The 20,527-nt window shown below is 42.5% G+C and overlaps 1 protein-coding gene across 4 annotated transcripts in view; it reads left to right on the top strand.

The window, feature by feature from the left end:
• The window catches only part of LTBP1 (latent transforming growth factor beta binding protein 1), a 492,758-nt gene that overhangs the window by 432,410 nt on the left and 39,821 nt on the right, over positions 1 to 20,527 (top strand). For all 4 annotated transcript variants that reach the window (XM_073557607.1, XM_073557605.1, XM_073557606.1 and 1 more), the window contains 3 exons: positions 19,119 to 19,283; positions 19,495 to 19,581; positions 20,234 to 20,362. In XM_073557607.1, coding sequence (XP_073413708.1) covers positions 19,119 to 19,283; positions 19,495 to 19,581; positions 20,234 to 20,362 — 381 coding nt within the window. The remainder of the gene's footprint in view (positions 1 to 19,118; positions 19,284 to 19,494; positions 19,582 to 20,233; positions 20,363 to 20,527) is intronic.

The raw sequence follows: 20,527 nt of genomic DNA, 5'->3' as shown, positions 1-20,527 counted from the left end.
GCGTTTTTTCAAGGTGTGCGCCTAGGCGCGCCAGGCGCAGCCTGTTGCACTTTTTGGTCCGCCAAAAGGAGTAAAAAAAACACATGCGCACGGAATGCAACAAAATAACGCATTACAGTCTATGGGAACGCAGGCGTGCGCATGGACATGTGTTCGTCTGCGTTTTCGTGCGCATGCGTTTTTGGTGTAAATATGTGTAGACACTGGTTTTAACCCCTAGAGAACGAATGCACCATAAACGCAAACACATGCAAAAACGCATGATGCATTTTTGCATGCGTTTCTATTGCACACGATGTGCTGCGCAAAAAAATGCTAATGTGAAATTAGCCTTATGAGCAGGGAAGATGTGAACCCACCTCTAGGGGGAGGTAAAAGACTTGTTAGAAAGCTTAGCTTGATCTTTCTGTATCTCCCACTGCTTCTTTTCTTACTTTGCTCCACACTCCTCTTCCACACACCCCTCTTCATAGAGTATAATAAGAGGTGTAACCTGATACCTTACTGTGCTGGTAGTCCCTTTTTTCTTGAGCAAGACATGCTTGAGCTGTATTTTTCTGAGTGGATGTTTGGTGAGTTCAGGAGGCAGGGAGTAAGGAAACGAAGAGGCTCATAAGTGGTCAAAGTGGCATATTTGTCTGATAAAATATTCTAATGTAATGTTTATCTGAATTGACAATTAATAAGCCCAAAAACATGAGAGGTGTGACTATAACACGCATATAGTGTGGCCCACTGGAAAAGCTATTTTTCTGGTCACTGGGAATCTTCAAGAATATATTATAACACACAATTAGAAACTCGAGTTGTCGCTGCCAATAAATTACATAAGAATAGTTGCTGTATTTTATAACTTAAATTGTGTTGTGTAAAGGCTCACCCCTGTCAATGTGGTTGATCTACTTTTTCACTTTATAATATGAAACAACACCATGATTTACTGTATTTTTCGGACTATAAGATGCATCGGATTATAAAACGCACCCCAAATTTTCAGAAGGAAAATGGGGGGACAAAAATTAATGTGTCAAATGGGGGTCTGTCTTACAGTCCGAATTCAGCTTACCGGGAGGGGTTCGGCAGTGCTGGTGGAGCGGGGTCAGAGGAGTTGTTCAATGTCCTGGCCAAATCCTGGCCCTCCTCAACACATCCCCACACTCATTTCTAACATCCTGCCACGATCCGCTACACTTTTTTGCAACCATGACAACCTCATACCTATTCATCCAGCCCCCACTCCCCCGGTCCCCCTACCTGGAGCACTATGGAATGCACGCTCTGTCTGCAACAAGCTATCGTTTATCCATGACCTCTTTATCACCAACAAACTCTCCTTCCTTGCCATCACTGAAACCTGGTTCACTCCCTCTGACACAGCCTCTACAGCTGCGCTTTCCTATGGCGGATTCCATCTCTCTCACACCCCTCACCCCAGCAACAAACGTGGTGGAGGAGTTGGCTTGCTCCTCTCTGATACCTGCTCCTTTACCCCAATTCCTTTGCCACCCTCCGCTACTCTTCCCTCGTTCAAGGTGAACTCCATGCGCATCTATTCCCCCTCCAACTGGCTGTCATCTACTGCCCCCCAGAACTAGCCATCTCTTCCTTTCTCGACCACTTCACCACCTGGCTACTCCATTTCCTTTCTGCTGACATCCCCACCATCATCATGGGCGACTTCAACATCCCCATTGACACTTCCACCCCAGCTACCTCTAAACTTCTATCACTCACGGCTTCCCTTGGCCTCACTCAATGGTCCTCTGCGGCCACTCACAAAGATGGTCACACCCTGGACCTTATCTTCACCCGTCTCTATTCCCTCACTAATCTTAATAACTCACCCCTCCCCCTGTCTGACCACAACCTACTGACATTCTCTTCCCTCTTCTCTCCTACTGCGCAACCCCCGCTCCATAAACTCGCTCACCCTCGCAGGAATCTCAAACACCTCAATTTACAATCATTCTGAGTCCCTTCTCCCTCTTACAGACATAGCTTCCCTTCATGACACAGATGCTGCCGCCACTTTTTATAACACCACAATAACAGCAACACTTGATTCGGCTTCCCCCCTCACGCAGAGCAAAACTCGTACAATCAACAGGCAGCCCTGGCTGACCAACCTGACCAAAGAACTGAGACGGGTTTCCAGGGCCGCTGAGCGGAGATGGAAGAGAACCCATTCTACTGAGCACTTCAGCGCATACAAGCAGTCCCTTGCCAGCTTTAAGTCCACGCTCTCTGCTGCTAAGCAAACTTACTTCGCATCTCTCATATCCTCCCTGTCTCACAACTCTTCAACACTTTCAATTCTCTACTCCGTCCCACAGCACCTCCTCCCCCTCCTCTCATTTTTGCTGAAGACTTTGCCTCCTTCTTTAAGCAGAAGATCGACAAGATCAGACAAAACTTTGGCCCTCAGCCCCCAATGCCCCCCTTAGCCGCTCAGCCCTGTTCTGCAAAAGCCAGCTTCTCCACCATGACAGAAGATCAGCTCTCCACCCTTCTGTCAAGATCACACCTCACCACTTGTGCCATCGACCCACTCCCGTCTCACCTCATCCCTAACTTGGCCACAGTCTTCATCCCATCTCTAACACACCTCTTCAATCTTTCACTTACAAATGGTGTCTTTCCCTCATCCTTCAAACATGCCTCAATCACACCCATCCTCAAAAAGCCCTCCCTTGATCCATCCTCTGAGTCTAACTATCGCCCGATATCTCTTCTCCCTTACACCTAAAAACTACTGGAACAGCATGTATATCTTGAACTGTCCTCCCACCTCTCCTCCTGTTCCCTCTTTGACCGGTTACCATCTGGCTTCTGACCGCATCACTCAACTGAAACTGCCCTAACTAAAGTCACTATCGACTTACTAATCGCCAAGAGCAAGCGACACTACTCTGTCTGCCTTCTCCTGGACCTGTCCTCTGCCTTCGACACCGTAGACCATTCCCTCCTGCTACAGACTCTCTCATCTCTTGGCATCACAGACTTGGCCCTATCCTGGATCTCATCATACCTAACAGACCGAACATTTAGTGTCTCCCTCTCACACACTACCTCCTCACCTCGCCCCCTGTCTGTTGGTGTTCCTCAAGGCTCTGTCCTAGTACCCCTACTATTCTCCATCTACACCTTTGGCTTGGGACAGCTCATAGAATCCTATGGTTTGCATTATCACCTCTATGCCGATGACACGCAGATCTACCTATCTGGACCCAACCTCGCCTCCTTACAGACTGAAATCCCACAATGTCTGTCTGCTATCTTAGCCTTCTTCTCTGCTCGCTTTCTCAAACTGAACATGGACAAAACAGAATTCATCATCTTTCCCCATCTCACTCTACCCCTCCACCAGACCTATCCATCAAGTCAGTGGCTGCTTTCCCCAGTCCTGCACGCTCGGTGCCTTGGGGTGATCCTCGACTCTGCGCTCTCTTTCAAACCACATATCCAAGCCGTTGCCTCCTCCTGCCGCCTCAAACTCAAAAATATTTCCCGGATCCGCTCATTCCTCAACCACGAAACCACAAAAACACTAGTGCATGCTCTTATCTCCCGCCTCGACTACTGCAACCTCCTACTCTCTGGCCTCCCCTCTAGCACTCTGGCTCCGCTCCAGTCCATCCTACATTCTGCTGCCAGACTAATCCACCTGTCTCCCCGCTATTCTCCAGCCTCGCCCCTATGCCAGGCCCTTCACTGGCTTCCTATTGCCCAGAGGCTCCAATTCAAAACCCTAACCATGACATACAAAGCCATCCACAACCTGTCCCCTCCATACATCTGTGACATGGTCTCTAGGTACCTACCCGCACGCAACCTTCGATCATCTGAAGATCTCCTTCTCTACTCCCCCCTTATCTCTTCTTCCCACAACCGCATAGAAGACTTCTCCCGTGCTTCCCCCATACTCTGGAACTCTCTGCCGCAACACATCAGACTCTCACCATCAACGGAAACCTTCAAGAAGAATCTGAAGACCCACCTGTTCCAACAAGCCTACAGCCTTGAATGATCCTCGGTCTACTGAACCACCGCATAACCTGCTCTACCCTCTCCTACTGTATCCTTACCCATCCCTGTAGACTGTGAGCCCTCGTGGGCAGGGTCCCTTCTCCTTATGTACATGTGTGTCCCTTGTCTTACACATGTTTATTATACTTGTCTATATTTCCCCCTTTTCACATGTAAAACGCCATGGAGTAAATGGCGCTATATAAATCCATAATAATAATAATAATTTTCTGTCGATGATATGACTCCCATCCCAGACTGGTGCGACAGGATCGGTGTTCGGTGGTATGGTGGTCTCCACCAACATTTTTTTAAAGCCCGGAGCCCCCGCGCATCCATTGCTGCAATGCGGTGGCCTTCGGGAAAATGGCCATTGAAGGTGGCACATGCCTCGTTGCCGAGATCTCAATATGCACATACACCACCTCCGGCAGCCATTTTCCTAGAGGCCATCGCATTGCAGCAATGGAAGTGCAAAGGGCTCCGGGCTTTCACAAAATGACAGCGGAATACTGCTGCACCAGTCTGGGATGCGAATCATACTATCACCATACAGCATTGGACCACTGAAAACCCCCTCTTCCCAGCACAGGGCTGGCAGAATCGCCACACCCCTGCTAAGTACATTCCAACTATAAGACGCACCTGCATTTTCCCCAAAAAAATTTTATGAAAAATGTGCCTTTTATAGTCAGAAAAATATGGTATATTGAATAATCCCCATAGTTAGCAAATTACTTTGCATTCCGGATTCCATAGAAGTTTTTCGAATTAAGTACCATATACCGTCTTATGGTTCCATGTTCTGTTTTGATACAGAATTAAAATTCACACTACTTACTGTAAACTTCATTGATCTTTGGTCCTCAAATCAGTTTTTTAATGTTGATATATATGCTACTACTCGTTTATCAAATTTCTGTGGTGCAAATTTGGATTTTCTTTGCAATTTTATTAAATTCTTTTAAGTTACTTTGGCCATGTGACTTGCATTACTAAGTAAATTTCATTATATTTTACTCATTGCCCATCCACAAAACCTTGTAAAATGCTGGATTTGTCTCGGGTTTCCTACAGCTTCATCAGCAATATGATTTTCAGATCTTTTTTCGTATTTGTTTCCAGACTATAAGGCATCTGGTATTAGTCCTAGCTGATGACCTATGTATACTATGTGTCCAGACAGTACATATAGATATTTGAGCCTATCTAGTCACACTATGATATGGTATACTGAACTATATGCACTATGTTTAGATTAAAATGTTCTAACTATGAATCATTTATTTGCTACTTAACAATATACATATTCTAGTGTAGAACAGTATGCTATACTGTATAGTAAAAGTATATAAAACCTGTAAAATCTCTACTGTCTTGAATGTGGAAATTCTTTAAAAAATCTTTATTTCAGTAGTAAATTGAAGCTAGTTATGACTTGTGACTCTGGACCTGACAATGCTGGAACATCAGAATTGTCCTATTTCATTGTCAGTAATTACAGAGGACTGTGATGTGGATCAGTTGTGTTTTAATGTAGAAGCGGTCTATTGTATACTTTTTTTTTATTTTAGATAGTCTTTTATCGCTTTTTTTTTTTTTTTAGAAGCTCAACATATACAATGGCATGCAAAACTTTGGGCACCTGTGGTCAAAATTACTGCAATGGTGAACAGTTAAGCAAGTTGCAGATGAAATGATCTCTCAAAGGCCTAAAGTTAAAGATATAAGTAGAAAGTCTGGTGATCAAAAAAAGGTGCAAATAGGGTCTTAGCTGGTTAAAAACATGGGGTGCATCTGGGAGAGGTACGCTCACCTTGTTTTATTGCAACTAAGCAGCATGTGAAAAGCATGGATCAGCTGCTGCAGGATAAGGGTCCAAAGACCGAGGATAATGGGGTAACTGGATGTATGTGTCCACATCTGCGCTGCTGATAAAAATGGATTGAAGACAATATTCTTCAAAGCTTTATTTCAAAACAGGTTAATAGTCAGCGCATTTTTAGGTCACGGAGGACCTCTTCCTCAGGACAAAACCTTCCTTACCTTTTTGTCCTGAGGAAGGGGTCCTGCATGACCTCAAAACTCGTTGACTATTAACCTGTTTTGAAATAAAGCTTTGAAGAATATCGTCTGCCATCCATCTTTATCAGCAGTGCATATTTGGACACATACACTCAGTTTCACCACTAAAGTTAAAGATGACACATTTCCTTTGTATTTTGGGTAAGAAATATATATATATATATATATATATATATATATATATATTTTTTTTTTTTTTTCACCTTTTCCATTTTAAAAATCACAAAAAGTAAAGTGGGCCGAAGCAAAAGTTTGTGTATTCTGCATGGTTAGTACCTAGTAGAACCCCTTTTGCAAGTATCGCAGCTTGTCAACACTTTTTGTAGCCAGCCAAGAGTCTTTCAATTCTTGCTTAAGGGATTTTCATTCATTCATTCATTCATTCATTCATTCATTCATTCTGCCTTGGCAAATTCTTCCAGTTCTGTGAGATTCCTGGGTCGTCTTGCATGCACTGCTCTTTTCAGGTCTAGCCACAGATTTTCAATGATGTTCCGATCAGGGGACTGTGAAGGCCATTGTAAAACCTTCAGCTTGCCACCTTTCCAGGTATTCTATATTGTGGATTTTGACGTGGGTTTTAGGATAATTATCCATTTGAAGAAGCCATCCTCTTTTCATCTTCAGCTTTTTTGCATATTGTTTTATGTTTGCATCACGAATTTGTTAAAATTTAATTTAATCCATCCTTCCCTCTACCGATGAAATGTTCCTGGTTCCATTGGCTGAAACACAACCCCAAACCATGCTTAATGGTTGGCGAGATGTTCTTTTCCTGCCTGATATTCTGTGCCCTTTTTGTTCCACACATACTTTTGATCATTCTGGCCAAAGAGTTCTGTTTTAACCTCACCGGTCCAAAGGACTTGTTATCGTGAGGATGCAGGACAGGTTTTCTTCCAATCATTCTTCCATTAAGGCCATATTTGTGCAGGTGTCTCTGAACAATAGAACAGTCGACCACAACTCTAGAGTCTGCTAAATCTTTCTTTTGCAGTCAAGCATGGTTCAGATTTGCCTCTCTAGCAATCCTACAAGCAGCTCTCACTGAAATTTTGCTTTGTCTTTGAGGCCTTATCTTGACCTCCACTGTTCCTGTTAACTGCCATTTCTTAATTACATTTCGAGCTGAGAAAAAGGCAACTTGAAAACTCTTTGACATCTTCTTATAGCCTCCTCCTTCTTTGTGAGCCTCTACCATTTTCATTTTCAGAGTGCTAGGCAACTGCTTAGAAGAACCCATGGCTGCCGTTTGTGGCACAAGGTTAGAGGAGGCTGGATTTTTATAAAGCTGAGAATTTTACATTGCCTGGGCTTTCCTAACGATGATAGTGAACAATCCATAACTGTAACAAGCTAATTAAGGTCTGAAACCTTGGTTAAAGTAATCTGAGCACACACAGGGTGCCCAAACTTTTGCATCAACCCATTTTCATCTTTTACACTTTTAATTTTTAAATTGTAAAAGATATAATGCCTAAAATGCAAAGGAAATGTGTCATTTTTAACTCTAGGCCTTTTAGAAATCATTTCATCTTCAACTTGCTTTACTGTTGACAATAACCGTGTTTGACCAGGGGTGCCCAAACTTTTACATACTAAACAAAAGACTCTTGCACACTTAACCTATTCTATCTGACCATTCAGATCGATGCTAATGGTTTTAATGGGAATCTGTCACCAGGTTGAGATATGATGTAGATTTTCATTTTTAAAGTATGCTTTAAAATAAATCCTATTTGTTTTTAACTTCTAGACGATGGTTTCATACAGTAGTTACATTGTTTCATACTATAAGTACTAAAATTAAAAAAACACTTCTGTTTGTCAAGGGAAGGAGGCTTGTGAAAGGAGGGTGTTGGGGTAAATCTTAGACTTTAATTTCCCCTTCTTGATCCAGATGAGGGCATAAAATCCTTGAGAAGAGTGTCCTGTCTCCTCCTGCCCCTCTTAACAATCATTGAGACACGGGGTAGGGTGGATTATTGTCAGAGTCCATCTGACTCCTGTGGTTCATTATGTGGGTGTCCTGAGAAAGGAGTCAGGTGGACTCTGAAACCACAATTTATTTGAGATCTTTTGGATTGTATTTAAATCAGCGTATATCAAAATCCAGCTTACTCTTGTATCTCTCTGAAAACACTCATGGATATTGCTCGTGGAGATGACAATTGTCGCTTCATCAGTGGTTGTGTCAAATACAACCTTTTCAGGTGAGCTTAAACCTATTTTTATTCTCACTAATTTACTTGGATAAAACCCTTTTGCGCTTTGTGTTTTTTTTTTTATCTTACCAATCATTGTAAGAAAATTTTGAAAAATTCGCAATTTTCCAACTTTGAATTTTCATGCCCTTAAATCACAGAGATACTGTATGTCACACAAAATACTTAATAATTATCATTTCCCACATTTTTACTTTACGTCAGCACAATTTTGGAACGAAAATTTTTTTGCTAGGAAGTTATAAGGGTTAAAAGTTAAACAGCGATTTCTCATTTTTACAGTACCATTTTTTTGGGGGGACCACATCACATTTGAAGTCACTTTGAGGGGTCTATATGATAGAAAATATCCAAAAGTGAAACCATTCTAAAAACTGCACCCTGAAAGTGCTCAAAACCACATTTAAGCAGTTTATTAACCCTTCAGGTGCTTCACAGGAATCTTTGTAATGTTTAAAAAAATGAACATTTAAGTTTTTTTCTCAAAAAATTTACTTCAGATCCATTTTTTTTATTTTACCAAGGGTAGCAGGAGAAATTTGACCCCCAAAGTTGTATAATTTGTCCCGAGTACACTGATACCCAATATATGCAGGTAAATCACTGTTTGGGCACATGGCAGAGCTCGGATGGAAGGAGCGCCGTTTGACTTTTCAATGCAAAATTGGCTGGAATTGAGATTGGATGCCATGTCGTGTTTGGAGAGCCCCTGATGTGCCTAATCAGTGGAAACCACCCACAAGTGACACCATTTTGGAAACTAGAGCCCCTAAGGAACTTATCTAGATGTGTGGTGAGCACTTTGAACCCCCAAGTGCTTCACAGAAGTTTATAACATACAGCCGTAAAAAAAAATCTTATTTTTTTACAAAAATGATCTTTTCGCCCTCAATTTTTTATTTTCCCAAGGGTAACAGGATAAAATGGACCCCGAAAGTTGTTTTAGAATTTGTTCTGAGTACGCTGATACCCCATATGTGGGGGGGGGACCACTGTTTGGGCACACGGCACAGCTCGGAAGGGAAGGAGCGCCGTTTGACTTTTTCAAACCAAAATTGGCTGGAATTGAGATCAGAGCCCCTGATGTTCCTAATCAGTGTAAATCCCCCAATTCTAATTCCAACCCTAATCACAACGTAACCCTAATCCGAGCCCTAACCATAACCCTAACCACAAACCTAACCCAAACACACTCCTAACCCTAACCCTAATCCCATCCCTAACCTTAATCCAAACCCTAACCCCAACTTTAGCCCCAACCCTAACCTTAGCCCAACTCACTTTAGCCCAACCCCAACCCTAATGGGAAAATGTAAATAAATACTTTTTTTATTTTATTATTTTTCCCTAACTAAGGCTAGTTTCACACTTGCTTTTTTTTGCAGCGCGTTTTTCCCGCAAAAAAACGCATTGAAAAAACGCATACATAAGCATACAACTGCTGCGTTTTTTTCAAGCATTTTTATGAGCATGCATGAAAAAAACGCAGCGTTTTTATGCGTTTGTATGCGTTTTTAGCGCGTTTTTACCGCGTTTGCGTTTTTTTCCAACATTTTTAGGTGGCCCCTCACACTACCCAAACCCTGACTTTACTAACCCTAACCCTGACCCTAACCCTAACCCTAACCCTGACCCTAACCCTAACCCTGACCCTAACCCTTAACCAAATCATACTTAACCCTAACCCAAACCCTAAACCCTAACTAACCCTAACCCTGACCCTAACCCTAACCCTAACCCTGACCCTAACCCTGACCCTAACCCTGACCCTAACCCTGACCCTAACCCTTAACAAAACCATACTTAACCCTAACCCTAATCCTGACCCTAACCCTGACCCTAACCCTTAACCAAACCATACTTAACCCTAATCCTGACCCTAACCCTGACCCTAATCCTTAACAAAACCATACTTAACCCTAACCCTGACCCTAACCCTAACCCTGACCCTAACCCTAACCCTGACCCTAACCCTTAACCAAACCATACTTAACCCTAATCCTGACCCTAACCCTGACCCTAATCCTTAACAAAACCATACTTAACCCTAACCCTGAACCTAACCCTAACCCTGACCCTAACCCTAACCCTGACCCTAACCCTTAACAAAACCATACTTAACCCTAATCCTGACCCTAACCCTGACCCTAACCCTTAACCAAACCATACTAAACCCTAACCCTGACCCAAAACCCAACCCTAACCCTGACCCTAACCCTAACCCTAAACCCCCTTAACTAACCCTAACTCTAACTCAAACCCCTAAATTCCATGGTTAAAAAAAAAAAACGCATATGCAAAAAAACGCTTACATGAGCATGCCAGTGCGCACATATGCGCATCCATAGGCTATAATGGCCATTTTTAGCGCAAAACGTGCGCATATGTGCGCATGCGCTTTTTTGCAGGGCCAAAAAATGCAACATGATGCGTCTGGAAAATCCAATCGCACACCCCAAAAAAACGCAGCGCATGAAAATCGCATACATGCGCTTACAAGCGCGCAGGTATGCGCACCCATGTTAAATATAGGGGAAAAAACGCATGCGCAGGTTAGCGTTTTTTTCCAGCGCTAAAAAACGCAAATGTGAAACCAGCCTAAGGGGGTGATAAAGGGGGGTTTGATTTACTATTTTTTTATTTTGATCACTGTGATAGGGTCTATCACAGTGTGATCAAAATGAACCAATAGGAAAAAATCTATTGTTGCTGGGTGCTGGCCATTTTCTCCCGGAAGAAGAAGCCGGAGGACTTCAGGGGGGCCTGCAGGGACAACGGATGTACCGGGGGGGAGGGTGATCGGGGGACCCTATTTCTTTCAATCACATCAGAGGAGAGAGAAATTAAATGGAAAATCATTTTTTTTTGCGGTGGCCGGGCTCGGTGAAAACTGACCTGAATCATGTTCTCTGGGGTCTCTGCTATCCCCCGGCAACCGAGACCCCATAGAAATTTTGACGCTGGGGGGCGCTATAACCTTGAACCTCAGCGCCGTGAAAAAGCGGCTCTGTGATTTAAGTACCCTTTACTGCTGCCTTTAAAAGTCGTATCGGCAGTCGTTAAGGGGTTAAATGTAACTCATCATTCTCCCCTGCTCGCGCCGATCGCCGGCAGAGCAGGGGAGAATGATGAGAGCCGTGTTCAGCACCCGGCGCCGGGAAACAGCGCTTACTGCAACATTTCTTCCCTGGCGCCCGTCCATGTGGTAATGATGCGGCACACACATGCCACTCGTGTGCCGCAAGTATTACACACATGGACATTGACATCTCCGGTATCGGAAATATCAGGACGTGTGAAAGTTGCGTTATATCAGGTTTTTATATTTGGCAGCTGTCACATGCTTAAAGACGCTTTTTATTGCAATAAATAGTTTTTGCATCACCACATTTTGAGAGCTACAATTTTTCCATATTTTGTCCCACAGAGTCATGTGAGGTCTTGTGTTTTGCGGATCGAGCTGACATTTTTATTGGTATAATTTTCGGGCACATGACATTTTTAGATCGCTTTCTATTCTGATTTTTGGGAGACAGAATGAATAAAAACCAGCAATTCATGAATTTCTTTTGGGGGGGACGTTTACACTGTTCCGCGTGTGGTAAAAATGATAAGGCAGTTTTATTCTTAGGGTCAGTACAATTACAGCGATGCCCCATTTATATCTTTTTTTATGTTTTGGAGCTTCTATATAATAAAAACTATTTTATATAAAAAATAATTGTTTTTGCATCACTTTATTCTGAGAGCTATAACTTTTTAATTTTTTCGCTAATGACGCTGTATGGCGGGTCGTTTTTTGCCTGACAAGCTGACTTTTTCAGGGGTACCATATTTATTTATATCCGTCTCTTTGATCGCGTGCTATTCCACTTTTTGTTTTGTTATGATGATAAATAGTGATGAGCGAGTTAACTCGTTGTTGCATGCTCAGAGATTTAGTTTCTGCCACCATAGCAGCATGATTTGCGACTGTTAGACAGGCTGATTACATGTGTTGAATGCCTGTTTGTTATGCAATTCCCACATGTATTCAGGCTGGCCAGCTGCCGCAAATTATTATTATTTTTGTTTTTTAAAATATTTTTACAATTATTTTATAATGGGTTTTTTTACTTAATTCTAATTTTTACACTTAGTCCCACTATGGGACACTGATTTTGTGCAGGCTGATTGCTTCTATAGCATGCACATGAAGCAAAATCTGCATGCTACAGAAGCTGTCAGTGCTGCACTCTGTGCACACTGACCTGAGAGACTTCCTGACATGCACTGCGCATGACAGGAAGTTTCTGAGCGCTGGTAACCCGGATGTCGTCATGTCGACATCGGGTTACCATGGGAGCGATCGGGACCCCGCGTCATGCCGCGAAGTCTCCGTTCCAAAGGCAGAGGGGCTGTTAGTCCCTCTGCCGGCACCGGAACACTGCGATCTTGTTTGATCGCAGTGTTCCAGGGTTAAAGTGCTGGGAGTGGTCTTTGACCACTCCTGGCACTTAGTGCCTGGTGTCAGCTGTGAGAATCAGCTGACACTCGGCCACGATCTTGTTTGATCACAGTGTTCCGGGGTTAAAGTGCCGGGAGCGGTCTTTGACCACTCCTGGTATTTAGTGCCTGGTGTCAGCTGTGAGAATCAGCTGACACTGGGCCGTGCTCCTCCCGTGGGCGCGGATGATCGCCATGACGTACTATCCCGTCCATGGTTTAATTGTGCCGGGGCACATGGATGGGATAGTACGTCAGCTGTCAGAAAGGGGTTAATACAGCAAACTTAGAACTATCAGTCGGTTGTGTTCTATCTTAGGCCTCTTTCACACTTCAGTCTTTTGACGTCAGTTCCAATCCGTCAGTGTGAAAAAACTGATCCGTTGCAGCTTGCCAAAAATCTGATGTACCGGATCCGTTTTATGGACGGATCCATTACAGCAGTCAGAGTCTGAAATTTTAAAGTAACAGGACTCTGGAAAAGGAGAGAGAGAGAGAATATTTTTTGGTCTACTCCAGACAGCGGACGCTTAAATTCCAACGGGTCTGTCAAAAAACTGATGCAACGGACGACCATCCGTCACAATCCGCTGCTAATAAAAGTCTGAGAAAAAAAACGGATTCCACCAAAAAAAACGAATCCGTTTTTTTTAAAAAGGATGGATTTCGACTAACGTCAAAAGACTGAAGTGTGAAAGAGGCCTTAGCAGCTATTAACCAAACAACTCAATGTTTTTTTGGGGGGTATACCGTTTGGATAGACCCTATCCAGGGTGATCAGAATAAAAAAAATTGTAAATCAAAACTCTCTGTCACCCAATTAGTTAAAAATTTGTTTATAAAACAGATTTTTTAAATATTTTTTCGCTCATTGAAGTTAGAGTTGAAGTTAGAATTGCGTTTTTTTTTCAAAGGAAAAAAAATGACAACATGACAGCTAATGTTGAGCGCAAGTGCTTATTACTCAAATTTGCATCGGGTGCTTGATGACTGCATTTTTTTGGGTGTCTAACAGCAGCAAAACATATGGGGCAGGATGTCACTCTAGCACCCGCAATACTTGGTGCATACCTGATGGAAACTGGAGGAGCAAGCACTTGCGCTCAACACTAATGACGACATTAAATATGATAACTTAATGTTATCAGATTTTGTTTCGTATCTGTGGGTTCAAAATGATCACTAATACCCCTGGATGTAATCCTTGAGGGGGTGTGGTTTCCAAAATGGGGTCACTTGTGGGGGACTTCCACCTCTTAGGCACATCAGGGGCTTTGGATCCATTATTCCAGCCAATTTAGCGTTCGAAAAATTCAAATGGTGCTCCTTCCCTTCCGAGTTCTTTCGTGCACGCAAACAGTGTTTTTTCCCTACATATGGGGTATCGGCATACTTAAGAGAAATAGCGCATCAAATTTTGGGGTCCATTTTTTCCTGTTACCCTTGTGAAAATAAAAAAGTTTGAATCTAATATAATTTTTTGGGGAAAAAAGTTAAATGTTCCTTTTATACTTCCACATTGCTTTAATTCTCATGAAGGACCTGAAGAGTTAATAAACTTCGTCAATGTAGTTTTGAGTACCTTGAGGCGTGCAGTTTTTAGAATGGTGTCACGTTTGGGTATTTTTTGTCATATAGGCCCCCAAAGTCACTTCAGATGTGAGGTGGTCCCTAAAAAAATGGGTTTGTAAATTTAGTTGAAAAAATGAGAAATCGCTGGTCAACTTTTAACACCTCTAAGTTCCTAACAAAAAAATAATGTTTCCAAAATTGTGCTGATGTAAAGTAGACATGTGGGGAAATATTATTTATGAATTATTTTGTGTAACATATCTCTGTGATTTAAGGGCACAAAAATTAAAAGTTTGAAAATTGCTAAATTTTCAACATTTTTGTCAAATTTCCATTTTTTTCATAAATAAGCGCAAGTCATATCGAATAAATGTTACCACTCTCATGAAGTACAATATGTCACAAAAAACACTCTCAGAATCAGTAGGATTTGTTAAAGGGAATCTGTCACCCTTTTTTTGGCTTTGCAGCTGTTGGCATAGACATCGGGGGCTTATCTACAGCATTCTGTAATGCTGTAGATAAGCCTCCGATGTAACCTGAAAGAGATGAAAAACACGTTATATTATACTCACCGAGGTGGGCGGTCCGGTCCGATGGGTGTCGCCGTCCCGTCCGGCGCCTACCCTTCTTCATGCGATGACATCCTCTTCTCCCATCCTGTAATGGCTCCGGCGCAGGCGCACTGCTCTGCCCTGTTGAGGGCAGAGCAGAGTCCTGCAGTGCGCAGGCGTCGGGAGAGGTCTGGCGCCTGCGCACTGCAGAATTCTGCTCTGCCCTCAACAGGGCAGAGCAATGTGCCTGCGCCGGAGCCATTTCAGGACGGGAGAAGAGGACGTCATCGCATGAAGAAGGGAGGCGCAGGGCCGGACCGTAACACCCATCGGACCGGACCGCCCACCTCGGTGAGTATAATATAACGTGTTTTTCTTCTCTTTCAGGTTACATCGGGGGCTTATCAACAGCATTACAGAATGCTGTAGATAAGCCCCAATGTCTATGCCGGCAGCTAATAGGGGATAAAAAGGGTGACAGATCCCCTTTAAAGCGTTGCAGAGCTATAACCTCATAAAATCACAGTGGTCCGAATTGCAAAATTTGATATTTACAAAACTACTTGAATAATAGAGTGAATTAATAACCATGATACAAAGATCTAGTTCATAAATGGAAAAACTTTATTTCAGAACACCTTTGACATAAAAAATACCAGACATGATAAAAACATTTAAAAACAAGGGGAGCAGGGCATCAGACATAATGTAAACATGTTCTATAATAATAATAAGCAAGAGAAATTTATGACCATAAATATTATTTAAATAAAGTGCTGTGCATATAATCAATCCAAAAGGTGTTGGAAACACATAAATTTAATATAAAATCTAAATATCAATATATATCCAATAAAGTGCAGTGCATAAATAAATCTAATGGTCAATAAATTACTCCATAGAGAATAGGTATAGATGTGATGTCACGGGTGACTGGATACTCCGCCTCCAGCAGGGCGAATTTCTATGACACCCGTGACCCTGGATACACCGCCTCCAGCAGGGCGAATTTAAACAATGAAACTTGCAGCCGGATACACCGCCTCCAGCGGGCGAATTTCAATAGTTACACGTGTATCTGGATACACCGCCTCCAGCACGGCGAATTTACAGAGATAAGGGAAACACCAGGGACACCGATACAATGGAGGGCCCTGCAATATGGAACGGGGACGTGGAGACCTCCTGCACTCCCCTGAGTCAGGGTCTCTACACTCCTAACGGTCCCTAGGCAGGTTCCGCACCTGGTGACGAACAGGATACCTAAAAACCCTAGCTCGCCCTGCACCTATCCCTTTCTAATGAATTGGACGGTGCAGAAACTAATCCCACCACTGCACTAAAACACACATAAGGAAAGTTACAAACAGGGAAAAACCACTTAGCTTTGCCCTGTTGCTATTGCTCCCAGCAACAGAGTCCAGCACCTGTGTGCAGCTTTCCTCCTGAATAGCTGCTACTTCACCAAAGCTTTGTCAGAGCTGCAAGGAACTCCTCACTGTTGCCCATTCCACACCAGGACTCTGACTGAGCTGCAAGGAACTCTTCTCTAGCTCCTTCCTCCACCAAGGATGGTTGGAAATGACCAATATCACCAACAGTGAGTGAGACCACCTGACTCTCCTTTATATGCAAGAGCCAGAGCCAACACACCTGCTAGTGATTCCCATGTAATAATACTAGCCACCACCGGGGGCAAAACTAGAACTAAAGACACCACTGTGTAATGACCCTAATGGCCACTGGGGGGCAAAACTAACTTTAAGCAAACAGCTTAAAGGAAAAAAAAAGGTTACATGTGCTTTTATCTGTCACAATCCAGCATGGATCGTGACAATAGATAGGTATAAGGTAGTATAGTAACAAAGATTCATCCTTTGTGCTCTGCCACTCCTACACCCCACTGCAATGCGCGTTACGCATGTCGCTTCATCAGGGAGTGTTTCAAAATTGTAAGAAAAGATATATTATTAAAAAAATCTTATTTGATAAAACTCACTACATCACCAACAAAAGGAATATTTCTTTGCTGCCATCCGTGTTGGATAGCTGCGCTTTTCCCTGCAGACATTTAAGCATGAAAAATAATGTTTTAGTAAAACGTGCAGTAATACTAACTTGGCCATCAATTCCTCAAAATCTAGTCATGAGATCTGTTCAAGAAAAACTTTTGCTCTGCCAGCGGTATGCTGAGGATCTGTTCCTTATCAAACATTTCTCCTAGATTATGTCTTCAAGTGAAAGAAAATCAGGAGGGTGCATAAGGAGTTATACTGGCTAGACTTATTACATACCAAGGGCCTTTCTGCCACCTGTGTGTTCTGTAGATGTGTTACTATTTCTCTGTAAAATCTTTGTAGACCAAGTCAGTATTCTGCAAGTATTTCCAAGTGTTTCAACTGTTTTTCATATGTTTAAGATTTTAGACCAAAAACATACAATTCGCCATGGAGTTGTAAATAAGCAAGCTAGACAGTTGCCAGAGTTTAGTAATTATGGCTATTACCAGTGATATTGGCATTTTTATGTTCAGTAACGATGGCCATCTGTGCTGAAATTACAAGAAGTAGTGCAAATGTTTTGGTTATCACTTTTGAATCAGTTTACTGTCAATTTCAGAGTAGCTGGTTCTAAGATGGCAACCAGTGTGGCTGTTCTTCATGTAATCTTTTTTTTAGAAATGTTCACAGCAATTAATTAGAATAATGACGATAGGATGCAAGTTAATATATGACATCATAGCAATTTAGAATATTGGAGTCACTCCACTGGAAAAGAGATGCTTCAGACATATGTAGGAGTGAAGAGGTCTGAGGTGACAATTATTAGGAACAAATGTTTTGTGTTGTATTATTTTAGTAATGTGCACTGCAGTGCTGCTAAGACTACTGGGTCAGAGGACAAGGTGATGTCAACCTCATAAGTGCTGCCAAATCCCTTGTCAGCTTCCCAAAAAGCATTAAGTACCTGAGTTACTACTGGTAAAATTAGAAACCATGCAGACAGCCAGGAGGAGAAGCTGCTTAACAAAAAAGGAATGCCTGTGCTGTAGCTAGCTACCAAGTGGGTGTGAGTAGCATCCGCTATAAAGGTGTGCTACCCAAGAGCTTAGTGAGGACCACAATGGAGTATGTATAACATTACAAACTAAACTTCAATTAGCTTAGATTGTTCAATGTGCAAGAGACCAGTGCAGCTTCAGAAAAGTACTTCTAATAGAGAAGTCTTACTATTGAGTTAAGAGTAGAGTTGAGCGAATATCTTCGGTTCCCCACTAATTCGTCAAGCTATAGCGCTTGCTGAATAAGATACAGTGGGAACCCGGGTTTGTGGATCGCGCCTGCTGAACAGCTGATCGCCGGCCGCCGCAGCTACATGTGTCACGGTTCCCGCTGTAGCTTATTCGGCAAGCGCTATAGTTTGCTGAATAAGCGGGGAACCGAAAATATTCGCTCAACTGTAGTTAAGAGTAAATCCATCAACAGAAGATTATCCCAGTGAAGAGGTTGTTGCCCCATAAACAGCTTGAAGACTGTTCCCTGAGTGTGAGAGACTGTGGTGAGGTGACCTTGAGTGAAGGTCACAAAAACTCATGAAATGCCAGGTCAGTTACTGCAGTAAGCCACTGCTACAATGGAAACTGAGAGGGGGCTGTTTTAAGTTTTGTGAATGCATGCTGTACTGTCTCGTGAGCGACACAAGAGACTGTGCCACTTAGTAGAGAAGCTGCTGAAGAGTTCCCCATCAACTGTTACAAGTGTCGGTGAACTGTTACAAATGTAAACTCATTGCTTTATATACAAACTATCTACTTCAATTCTAGTAAGATATTGCCCTATGTGCATCTGCCAAACTCGTTGCATCATATAAAACTGTAACCATCAAGCTTGTTTCCTTCCTGGGAGTTAGGACCACTTTAATATTGCATCCATGAGCCAGGGGCCACTGTACAACCCAAGGCTGCTACATCCTGAAGTATTATTTACAGGGGAACACAACCACAATGCCACCTTGTGCATAAATGTACTATGCGGTAGATTTTTGGATATTATTGTAAAATGAAGACCAATGGAGTGCTTGGAAGATGACCAACATTTATCAGCAATGTGAAAATGTCTCAACGTACCTTTCTTCAAGATCTAAACGCTTTCAAAAATTTTTTATTTTGCAGATCATTATGATGAAGAAGTAAAGCAGTGCTACTATAATCTCATTAATGCAAACTTCTGCGAGAATGTACTGACTGTAAATGTCAGTAAGCAAGAATGCTGCTGTACATTGGGTGCTGCCTGGGGAGATACCTGTGAGATGTTCCCATGTCCTGTTTTAGGATCAGGTATGTGTATAGCCAGACTCTGAGAACAAATGATATTGGTATTATATCACATAGAGGTCGAAAATACAAGTCACATGTAAATTGTATTAAGAAAGTAAATTGTATTAAGAAAAGTAACTACTATAGTTTCGTAGTTTTCGTAGTACAGTATATTCTCATTATATGTGCTGAATGAAAAGCAACATCTGAACTTGGAATTTGTTTCTAATAGATGAATATGCAGTGTTGTGCCCTGAAGGAAAAGGCTACATCCCATCTAAAGAGTCCCTTTACGAAGGAAATGGCTTGACCTACCAAGGTTAGTCTCTCCTGACTTTTTTGTAACATTGATTGAATATGTATAACTCTTCGACATCAGTCTGGGAAATGTACACTTAAAGCAATACTTGGACAACCGGAAACAATTAGCATGTCTGCCCTCAGTAGAATAATCACATTTATACTCACCTCAGGTTCCGGCGTCGTTCCAGTGGTGTTGGCACTCACTCTCCTGGGGATCACGTGACATTGTTAGGTCACACAATCTCTGAGCCCAATCAGCCTCGGCTTTACTCTCCCCTCTTTCGGAGGAATCAAACCTTAAGAGGAAGTGAGCGGACAGCCACAGCACTGACTTACTCTTGATGTTTGATTCATCCAAATTGTGGAGAGAGTGAAGCCGGCGCTGATTGGGCACAGAGATCGCGTGACATAACAACATCACGTGATCCCCAGGAGAGCGAGTGTGAACGGCGCTGGAACGGCGCCAGCACCAAAGGTGAGTATAAATGTGGTTATTTTACTGTGGGCTAACATGCTGATTGAGAAGGAGATTTTCAAGTAGTGGGTGACCCCTGTAATGGTGCAAAAATGTCCACATCAGCTCTTGTACCAGGATTCACAGACTATAAATCAGTTTCTGTATTTTTTATTTTAATCACTTTATCTTTGTTTGTGTCTTGTTTCTTCAGATGCTGATGAGTGTATGTTGTTTGGAAATGAAATATGTAAAAATGGCTTCTGCTTAAACACAGAGGCAAGCTTTGAGTGTTACTGCAAACAAGGCACATATTATGATCCTGTGAAGTTACAGTGTTTTGGTAAGTGGAGTATTGATAATGCATAGAAGCAGTACAAGTGCAGGGCGTCCTTCCGCTATTGATGGTTTTACTTCTTGATTTTTATGTGAGATGCACATTATGTTAATGGAAATTTAATTATTCTACATCTATTGTGCTTCTTGCAAGTTATGAATATTATGGTTT

This window comes from Dendrobates tinctorius, unplaced genomic scaffold, assembly GCF_039654945.1.
Source record: "Dendrobates tinctorius isolate UK_male_01 unplaced genomic scaffold, ASM3965494v1 ptg000250l, whole genome shotgun sequence".
NCBI classification, from domain to species: Eukaryota; Metazoa; Chordata; class Amphibia; order Anura; family Dendrobatidae; genus Dendrobates; species Dendrobates tinctorius.
The sequence above is the reverse complement of the archived record's forward strand: the minus strand, read 5'-3'. Positions and strand labels throughout refer to the sequence as shown.